At 44.5% G+C, this 10,806-nt stretch overlaps 1 protein-coding gene across 1 annotated transcript in view; it reads left to right on the top strand.

Moving 5' to 3' along the window:
• Positions 1-2,172: 2,172 nt before the first annotated feature.
• Positions 2,173-10,806, top strand: part of LOC116986628 (polymeric immunoglobulin receptor-like) — a 28,894-nt gene continuing 20,260 nt past the window's right edge. Inside the window, exons 1-3 of the mRNA XM_033042206.1 lie at positions 2,173-2,255; positions 7,153-7,265; positions 8,583-8,903. Coding sequence (XP_032898097.1) covers positions 2,173-2,255; positions 7,153-7,265; positions 8,583-8,903 — 517 coding nt within the window. The remainder of the gene's footprint in view (positions 2,256-7,152; positions 7,266-8,582; positions 8,904-10,806) is intronic.

Raw genomic sequence — 10,806 nt, 5'->3', positions numbered from 1 at the left:
GTAGCCTTGATGGGTCAAATTGCCTGCTCATATCACAAATGACCTTACGAATTACACTCACTTCTACGATCTCTTTCATCCGCCAGTATAATGACTGAGCCTAGATCATGCATACAAATGATAAAATGGCATTGGTTCCCATTCGTGTCATACCCACCCTCATTCCCTCCACCCACAAATTCCCCAACCCTCCCATCATCATTCCTTGCAAGGGTCAGCCTAAACACATCACACCCCATTGTCTCTGGGCCAAAATATTGTGTGTTCAAGTCCATAAAGGGGCAATGGATCAAGCAAGAAAATTGGTTCAAGTGGATAGTGGGCTAAGGCAGAGATGCCCAAGATGCAGCAGAAATAAGTTCGATTGGAAATGCTGGTCTTAGCAGCATTGCTACAGGACCTCTTCTCAACTCTAGAGGTACTCTGTTCGAAATATACAAAGTTCTTACAGAGCAGGAGAGTGCAGGTGAAGGGATTAGGTTTTCCATGGCACGTAGTGAGGAGTGGTAAGTAGGGCCGAAGGGCCTGTTTCTTCGTTGTATGAATCTATGACTCGAATACAACCTAGCCTGGGAACAATTGTTTCTTAGATATTGAAGGATCCATGGAAATATAACTAGTACTGGATATTGACATGATAAAGGATAAGGTATGGTTTTAATGCATAGTGTAGTTATGAAGGACCTGGTGGGGGCTGACATATTTGTTCATTAATTTGTTCACCCTACAGTACACATTTTTTTAACACATTTCCAGTCAATGTACAAACACATCAAAGGCCATCGTGCGATGGAAATAAATATTGTGCTCTGAGTCAAATGTGTGAGCTGCATCTTGCTGTGGTCAACGTGCTTCCTGTCAATATGAGCAGTTGAGCAAAACACAAAAAAACTTCAGTGGGTCTAGCAGCATCTCTGAATGGAAATGGGCAGATGACATTTCAGGTCAGGACCCTACTTCAGACTGGTGTTACTTTTCTCAGAATATGACTGCCGCAGAAACCCACAAACATACAATGTGCATAGGTTAGTAAGTTCTTAGTGCAGAATTAGACCTTTCGGCCATTCAAGTCTACTCCACGATTCAATCATGGATGATCTATCTTTCCCTCCCTTCCCTATTCTCCTTCCTTCTCCTTCTAACCCCTGACACCCACACTGATCAGGAATTGTCAATCTCTGTCTCAGAAATATCCATTGGATTGGCTTCCACACCCGTCTGTTAAAATAAATTCCACAGATTCACCACCCTCTGACGAAGGAAACCTATCCTGTCCAGGTTCCCTCAGGTTCCTATTAAATCTGCCCCCCTCACCTTAAACCTATGTCCTCTGGTTCTTAAACTATGGATGGGGGTTTAAGAGTCAATGTGTACATAACAGATTGCTTGTTGCGCGTGGTGAGTCTGCTTTACTTACTTAGAATTGCTAACTAATGAATGGTTTTGCAGAACTGCAAAAGGTATTGTGACTAAAAAGGGAACAGTCCTGATACCAAGCTGTGCTGCAGAGAAAACACATCTGTTCTAAACAATCAGAACCGGTGCACGAATGTGCTGCTTGTGTGATTAACTAGACCCGTGACTATTCATGTATAAATATACTGCCTGTGCAAAGAATAATTGAGTGGGACCGCGAGGGGCAACGATTATGTAACCAGACTCGTGGATGCTCTCCCACTCCCGCATGCGTAATAAAGAGGACTTGTTACATTCTTAAAGTGACCAATGGGGTTTGTTGTTTGATAGCGCGGATAGAAATTTAACATTGCCGTAGTCGGCAGGATCTCACTGGGACCACCTCCGATGACTGAGTAAGCGGCTGCTGTCTGCTCCGGACCTCGAGGGGAGTGAAAAGTGCACTATCGGATCCATATCCATATCCATCGGAGATTAAGTCTGAACTCCCGAACGAGTTCCCAGGAAACCCCGGTCCCTCGACTGAGGATTATCTGGTTCCCTGCCGAGATCCACAAGAGTCAGAGGTAAGAGAAACATCGTTATAATAGACAAAGGATATGTTAATTGAACATTCAGACGAAGAAGAGTTGGGTCTGTGTAAATTAAGATAATAATTAAACATTCCCATCATAATCACTTGCAAGTGTCTGCAAGCACACCACAACCCATTGTCTCTGGGCCAAAATATTGTGGGTTCAAGTCCGTAAAGGGGCAATGGATCAAGCAAGAACATGGGTTCAAGTGGATAATGGGCTAAGGCAGATAAGCCTAAGATGTAAAATGATCCTCAAGCCTGGGTAAGTGGTCTCACTGAAACATGGTCTAGACTGGATTTTTCCTGCCTCAGTGACCAGTTGCAAATAAAATGATCCTAAGTGAGCCCATCCCTAGATACAGCGCAGCCAATGGGAGATGGAGGGGAGTAATGTAGCGTGGAACTGCAGAAATATTCACATATTTTATAGCCTGTTAGAAGGCAAAAAGTGAGCCAAGTGTGTTATATTGTCATGTAGTATGTACTTGCAGCAGCACAACAGAGTAATATACATGAATTCCTTTATCTTTTCTACTCACTGAGAATGCAAGGTAAAGTTAGGAGAGGAAGATAATGTAGATGTGGTTGTGTAAAAGGCAATGAACGCTTTGTATCTGAGGGCATCTTCCCCATGACATGTGTAAACAAAGTTGGCCAATTCGTAATTTTTTTAAAATTCTGAAAACAAGCCCGGAGTCCACGTGAAATTTTCCCGTCTACAACGTCCCTCCCCAGTACATGAGCACGTGACCTACGAGCACCTCAGTGCCAACTGGTAGAGTACATCACTGCCTGAACTGCAAATTTCTGGGTAAGATCCTAAACCAAGAAGATTCAACTGTCATGACCACAGAAACCCTTCCAAAAAGTACAATTTCTGTAGCAGAAGAAAGTTCGATTTGGAAATTCTGATCTTAGCAGCATTGCTACAGGTCCTCTTCTCAACTCTAGAGGTACTCTGTTCGAAATATGCAAAGTTCTTACTGAGCAGGAGAGTGCAGGTGAAGGGATGAGGTTTTCCTTGTCTCAATTGTCCAATCGCGGTGTGAAGGGTTAAGTAGGGCCGAAGGGCCTGTTTCTACGTTGTATGACTCCAATGCAATCTGGCCTGTGAACAATTGTTTCTTAGATATTACGGGATTTATGGAAATATAAATAGTACTGGATATTGATATGATAAAGGATAAGCTATGAGTTTAATGCATAGTGTAGTTATGAAGGACTGAATGGGGCCTGACATATTTGTACATTAATTTGTGCACCCTACAATACACATTTATTTTTTTTGAACACATTTCCAGTCAATGTACAAACACATCAAAGTATGATGGAAAGAAATATTGTGGTCTGAGTCAAATGTGTGAGCAGCATCTTGCTGTGGTCAACGTGCTTCCTGTTAATATGAGTAGTTGAGCAAAACAACAACAAAAAACACTATAGTGGGTCAAACATCATCTCTGAAAGGAAATGGACAGGTGACATTTCAGGTCAGGAACCTACTTCGAACTGGTGTTACTTTTCTCAGAATATGAATGTAGCAGAAACCCACAAACAAACAATGTTCATAGCTTCACTAAAATGCTGGAGAAACTCAGCGGGTGCAGCAGCATTCTTCGCTCAATAGATGCTGCTGCACCCGCTGAGTTTCTCCAGCATGTTTGTGTACCTTCGATTTTCCAGCATCTGCAGTTCCTTATTAAACACAATGTTCATAGGTTCATAAGTTCTAAGTGCAGAATCTGGACGTTCGGCGCATCAACTCTACTCGGCTATTCAATCAAGGCTGATCTACATTCCCCTATCAACTCCATTCACCTGCCTTCTCCCCATAAACCCTGACTCCCACACGAATCAGGAATCTGTCAATCTCTGCCTAAAAAATATCCATCGAATAGGCTTCCACAGTTGCCTGTTGAAATAAATTCCACAAACTCACCACCCTCTGACTAAAGAAATTTGGCCCATATCTCTGTAAACCTATCCTGTCCAGATTCCCTCAGGTTCCTATTAAATCTTTCCCCCTCACCTTAAACCTATGTCTCTGGTTCTCAAACTATGTCCTCTGGTTCTCAAGAATTCAGCAAGAACATGCAGAGTATAAGAATGTTTAAGAAGGAACTGCAGATGCTGGAAAATCGAAGGTATAAGAATGTTAGCTCAGGAGGAACACATTACCCTGGCAGGTCAGTAGGTGGAACACAGTGGCACAGCAATAGTGTTGCTGTCTAACAGCGCCTGAGACCCAGGTTCAATGCTGATCTCGGGTGCTGTCTATATGGAGTTTGTACCTTCTCCTTGTGTCCGCATGGGTTTTCTCGCGGTGTTCCGGTTTCCTCCCACACACCAAAGACAGACAGTTTTGTAGGTTAAATTGCACAGTAAATTGTATCCGGGGTGAACACTGGTTGGCGCAGTTTCGGTGGGCCGAAGAGCCTGTTTCCATGTTGTATCTATAACGTTTTCTTGCCAATTGCACACTGCAGAAGTAGATGGATAACCGTTTTGTCCAGAGCACAGCTGCCTTGTGTAGCTCTGTGGTTGTGCAACACAGGGCAACGCAAAAATGTATCTGTCTGGGGAGCCCTTCCCACCAACACACAAGGAAGGGTGTTCACAGTCGGCTTGCAAAACCGTCGGGGAGGAAGTACCATAGACTTAACTCTGCATTTAGCTTGCCGGTTTGCAAGCATGCAGCTCCTATGCTGCTAACCAGGGTTCAATCCTTGTTCTTGCCTGCAAGGAAAGTTGAAAGATATCTGAGACAATCACACATTGGCACAACAGGTGGAGCCGCTGCCTCACAGCATCCGAGTCCCGGGTTCGATCCTGACCTTGGGTGCTGTCTGTGTAGAGTTTGTACGTTCTGCTTGTGTCCGCATGGGTTTCATGATCATGGCAGGATTTAAAACAATTTCATGATCATGGCAGGATTAAAAACGTATTAATTTGTGTGAATCTCTGGAGGAACTCCAGTAATCTCTCAAAATTAAAGTGAATCTTCCTGCCCGTCTGAAGGGAGCAATTTCACTTGAGAGTAGTATTGCTTGGGATGAAACGTAAGGTATGGGGAGGGGTTGGATAGGGATTTTATAAAATTCCATGCAGAACAGGTGAGGAAAAGGGAACCCATTACAGGTGTGCAAAACTTTGAGCAGCAAAGATAGGGTATTTTTGGAACGTTTTCCACGGCAGATATGTGTAAAAGTGGAGAACATTTGGTTAAGTTAAGGAGCAGGATGTTTCAAGGTGAACAAGAAATATGTTTAAACCTAGAAGATGGAGGTAACTGAATTGCCACAATGGACGAGGTGCTGGTAAATAAGATTAGTATCGATTGTACTGAATGGTCAACATTAACACATTGGACCAAATCTGATACCGGCGTCCGGGAGTTAACGGTGGCCATATTTACTGCTAATATTCATTCCCTTACCGTATCTGAGTGCGCATCCTGCGGAGATGATGGTGGGAAAGTAAAAGTGCTTGGACTGATAATACCGCAGGAGTAGGCCATTAGGCCCTTTGAGCCTGCACCGCCATTCAATATGATCATGGCTGATCATCCAACTCAGTATCCCGTAGCTGCCTTCTCTCCATACCCCCTGATCCCTTTAGCCGCAAGGGCCACATTTAACTCCCTCTTAAATATAGCCAATGAACGGGCCTCAACTACCCTCTGTGGCAGAGAATTCCAGAGATTCACGGTGAATTGAATTGTTAACTTGTATACGTTGCCATTCAGAGCTACTAAATTATCAGAGTTGTGTTCATGTACATTCCATTGGCTGACTTTGTACATCTGCTTGCAACTATTTCATTTTGTAGGCAACCAGTTGCATTATAATATAACCTAATATCTGCTGCGGCTATCGTTCTGGGTGTGTTACTTTCAGGGGAACAGTGCAGTTTATTCGGGTTGTGTACATCAATGGCAATGTTGTGCATCACGTGGTATCGGTGTAACACACTGATGTGTCCGCCACTGATGTTGGATGGGCGTTGACGTCCCTTAGTAAAGGATCTTTTGTTATGAGCTATTTCCTGTTTACTTGCCCAACTAAAACACTGCAGAGGACCCGACGATGCAGCAAAACAATTTAACTCTGTCTTCATTCGCCTTTGACCCATGACTTCTGCAAACACTTCTCAGCAAACAGTGTTACGCCGAGCTGCTCGCAAGATGCGGTTCAGAGATACGAATCTACACACCATTGTAATTCACCGTGCATATTCTACCTTGCTTTAACTTCACTAAGTGTATCACTTCGCCCTTGTTTGAGTTACATTACACATGTCAGTTACATTCCACATCCCGCTTTCCCAGCTGATCTCCATCTTGTGGTAATTCTAGACAAACTTCTTCACATTCCACTACACCATTAATTGTCATTTTCAAAACATGAATATCATGACAATAGTGTTTCAAAGTTTGAATTGAAGAGTTAAAGCAGAGAGGAGAGGGTCAAACGCCAATTAACTTCAGCTGATTTCAGGTGATAAGCCCCTACATCCTAACGCCAGCTTCCTGTTTTGCCCCTTGTTAACAGCAATATGCGAAAAAAAAGTTCCAATGATTATATTTTTGATCTGCCGGTCCACTGAAAGAATCATCAAGAGGGAATGATCCGGAAGTGTACACATCTTAGACGTTTATACTCTTCTAATGTCATATTTTAACCATAGTTTAATAGTTTACACGAGAGGTCCCGACCCGAAACGTCACCTATCCACTTTCTCCAGATGTGCTGCCTGGCCCGCAGATTTGCTCCTGCATTTTTTTGTCTATCAATATTTCCACCAATGTTCAGTGTTAACAGACTCCGAGTACAGAGATAACCGCCGCTCCATCCTTATGGATACATCATACTTGACGAAGTGGTTGAAGCAGCTGCAATAACAACATGTAGTGGGCACTTGGACAGGTCCATGGATAGGGAAGGTTTGGGGAGATATGGATCGAGCGTGGGCAACTGTGATTAACTTAGATGAGCATATTGGTCTCACGCGTTGGGGAGAAGGGTCTGTTTCCGTGATAATCTGACCAAACCATTTGTTAAATATAACCCAGAGCCTTTCACACTACATCGTGTCGAGCTGCTGCTGGCTCGCTGTGGTTCAGGATCTGACGTCCTGTTCCCTTCTTGTAATTGCTATTTGAGAAATGCGGTTGTATCTGAGAGCTCAGAGCTGAGCGACAGACAGGAAAGTGCTGGCCTTGTCACTGTGGATAAAACAAAGTGGATTCCCATTCTTCTCATCTCCTCGCTGCCGGGTGAGTGAAAGCCAGATCCTGATATTCCAATGGTCAATGTTATTTGGGGTCCCGTGCACCCTTTCTACAGCACAGATGGTTAAGTGTGTGTAGACGTGTAATGGGGGAGATGGAACTCAGTGCATTGTGGTGATGGATCTGAAATCACATTTGAATATCTAGACAATGTTCGTAGTTTAACCACCGTTAACACGTGGTCTAATTGCATCCTGATGGTAGTTTATAGGCATAAAATAGCAAATTAATTTGGAGCAGATACTCCAAGACACCTGGACCGAAGAACAGAGGTTCTAACATCACCAGGAAGTTAATTCTACGCTAACAAAATGTGTTTACAACTGAGGTGGAAGTCAGGATTGTGGTCTCATTGTATCCCCTGCATTTGTCCAACTCAACTCTGTCGCAAACCCAACAATTCCTCGGAGTCTGAGACTGTACCACTGTCCTCGCTCTATCCACCCACTCCCAACTCTCTCTCCATCCGCTCTCGGATCCGCCGCCCAGTCGTGCTGAAATCCAAGTTCAGTTTATTGTCACGTGTACCGAGGTACAGAGAAAAGCTTTTTGTTGCATGCTAACCTGCCAGATACATGATTACAATCGATCCTCTTACAGCGCATAGATACATGAATGGGAAATAGCTTTTAGTGTAAGGCCAGCAAAGTCCGATCAAGGGTAGTCCGAGGGTCACCAAAGAGGTAGATAGTTCAACACTGCTCTCTGGTCATGGGAGGATGATTCCGATGTCTGATAACAGTTGGGAAGAAACTTTCCCCGAATCTGGCGGTGTGCGTTTTCACGCCACTAACGCTCTCCGGTAATGGACCCGCTTTTTTGTAACTCGTCCACCCTCTGTGGCCTCAGTCAGGGCTTTGTAAAAGCATTGGCGGCGGTGAATGTCTCAACACGGGTCGGATTTCCGCGTCCGGGTGGGACTAGACCATGACCAGGCACTGTCCACGGGCACCTGGGGGATTCCCAGGACATCTGGGCACCGCCTGGGGTTAGTATATTTGTTTGTTTTGTAATATGGTGGTGGGTTCTGTTTTGTTTTATTGTATTGTAAATATTATTTTTATAATTGAATACATTATTTGATAATTTAAAAAAAAACACGGGTCCGGCCCAGTGTCGGTTGAGACAATAGGTACATCTGGTACAATAACAGCACTGCCTGCACTACAGACTGGAGACATTGGCAGAGGAGCAATATGACACATCATGGAACTTTTAAGTTTTCTTTCGTGTAATCTTCAAAATGTGTCTATTTCCATTAAACAGTTCATTTCCTCTCGATCTGAAAGTTTCTCCGCTCAGTTTCAGGTGCAGTGTGGGCAAAGTGGGATGTAAGAGGAGTTGTGGGAAGATCGATCACAATCGATTGTCACTATGCAGCAGAGTACCGCTCACATACAAAATACTGGTGCCGTGGGAGGAGTCTCCAATGTACAGTTTTAGTGGAAACAAATGGGCAACACGGACGGAGTGGAAGAGTGTCAATCACAGATATCCCGGCACGAGGAATATTTTCTGTGACTGTGGAGGATCTTCACTCTGGAGATACAGGCTGGTACAGCTGTGGAATTACAACATCTGCCGACCATCCAATATTTAACGTTTATCTCGAAGTATCTGACGGTACGTTTCGCAGCGAATGACTTGACTTCTCCAGCAGAAAGACAATACAGGATTACAATCGATCCTCTTACAGTGCATAGATACATGAAAAGAAAATAACGTTTAGTGTAAGGTAAAGCCAGCAAAGTCCGATCAAGGGTAGTCCGATGGTCATCAAATATGTAGATAGGAGTTCAGCACTGCTCTCTGGATGTGGTAGGATGATTCAGATGCCTGATAACAGCTGTGAAGAAATTGTCCCCGAATCTGGCGGTGTGCGTTTTCACGCTAGTAACGCTCTCCGGGTGGGTGGTGAGTGAGCGTGGCTAGATGCATGACAGAAGAAGTTTAATGTGGATAAATGGGTGATTATCCACTTTAGTAGCAAAAGCAGGAAGGCTGATTATTATCTGAATGATGTCAGGTTGGGAAAAGGGGAAGTACAAATAGATCTGGGGGTCCTTGTTCATCACTCACTGGAAGTAAGCATGCAGGTACAGCAGGCAGTGAGGACAGCTAGTGGCATGTTGACCTTAATAACAAGAGGAGTTGAGTACAGGAGCAAAGAGGTACTTCTGAAGTTGTACATGGCCCTAGTGAGACCACGCCTAGATTATTGTGTGCAGTTTTGAACCAAATTTGAGGAAGGACCTTCTTGCTATTGAGGGAGTGCAGCGTAGGTTCACAAGGACAATTCCCGGGAAGGCGGGACTGTCATATGTTGATTGAATGGAGCGGCTGCGCTTGTATACTCTGGAATTTAGAAGGATGAGGTGGGATCTTTTTGAAACATAAGATTATTAAGGGATTGGACACGCTAGAGGCAGGAAACGTATTCCCGATATTGGCGAGTCCAGAACCAGGGGCCACAGTTTAAGAATATTGGATAGGCCATTTAGAACTGAGATGAGGAAAACCTTTTTCACCCAGAGAGTTGTGAATCTGTGGAATTCTCTGCCTCAGAACTCAGTGGAGGTCGATTCACTGGATGCATTCAAAAGAGAGTTAGATAGAGCTCTTTGGTCTAGCGGAAATAAGGGATATGGGGAAAGGCAGGAACGGGGTACTGATTGCGGATGATCAGCCATGATCACATTGAATGGCTCGAAGGGATGAATGGCCCACACCTACACCTATTGTCTATGTATCTATGTATGTATCTACAGTTCCTTGTGTCTCCAAAACTTGAGCAAGAGACCATTACACCCGTGAGAGAAACTGGGCGCAGTGGTTTCCTGGTGATTGTTTTCAGGTGTTACTGTTGTATTTGAAGTGAACCCTACTGATCTTAACGATTCGCGAATAGATTCAGTTTCTGTTGAGATAAGGAAATAAAAGACAATTAAAGATAGACAAAAAATGCTGTAGTAACTCAGCGGGACAGGCAGCATCTCTGGAGAGAAGGAATGGGTGAAGTTTCGGGTGTGAGGATGGGTCTCGGCCCGAACCGTCAGGGAGAGAGAGTTAGATGGAACTTTAGAAAAGATAGCGGCGCTAGGGGATATGGTGAGAAGGTAGGCACGGGTACTGATTGTGGATGATCAGCCATGATCATAGCGAATGTCGGTGCTGGCTCGAAGGGCCGAATGGCCTACTGCTGCTCCTATTGTCTCTTATCTCTTGACCCGCTTTATTGCAACTCGTCCTCTGTCCTCAGTCAGGGCGTTGTAAAGACAGTGAATGTCTAAACAAGGGTCCGGCCCAGTGTCGGTTGAGGGATGAATGTTGGCAGCGCAGCCGGCGGCACCGCCAATGAAATAGCAAAGTGGGGTCTTTCTGTAGGGTGAGAGGCCGGGCACCGCCTGGGATTGTTGAAAGGCAGCTCCTGCAACACAGCCGCGTTCCCTCAGTACCGCACTGCGATCCCAGCCCAGTTTCTGCTCAAGGATCTGGAGTGGGAAGTGAACCCAAATTGTGCTGATAA

This window comes from Amblyraja radiata, chromosome 24 (genome assembly GCF_010909765.2).
Source record: "Amblyraja radiata isolate CabotCenter1 chromosome 24, sAmbRad1.1.pri, whole genome shotgun sequence".
Taxonomy (NCBI): domain Eukaryota; kingdom Metazoa; phylum Chordata; class Chondrichthyes; order Rajiformes; family Rajidae; genus Amblyraja; species Amblyraja radiata.
This window is presented reverse-complemented; position numbering and strand designations above follow the sequence as displayed.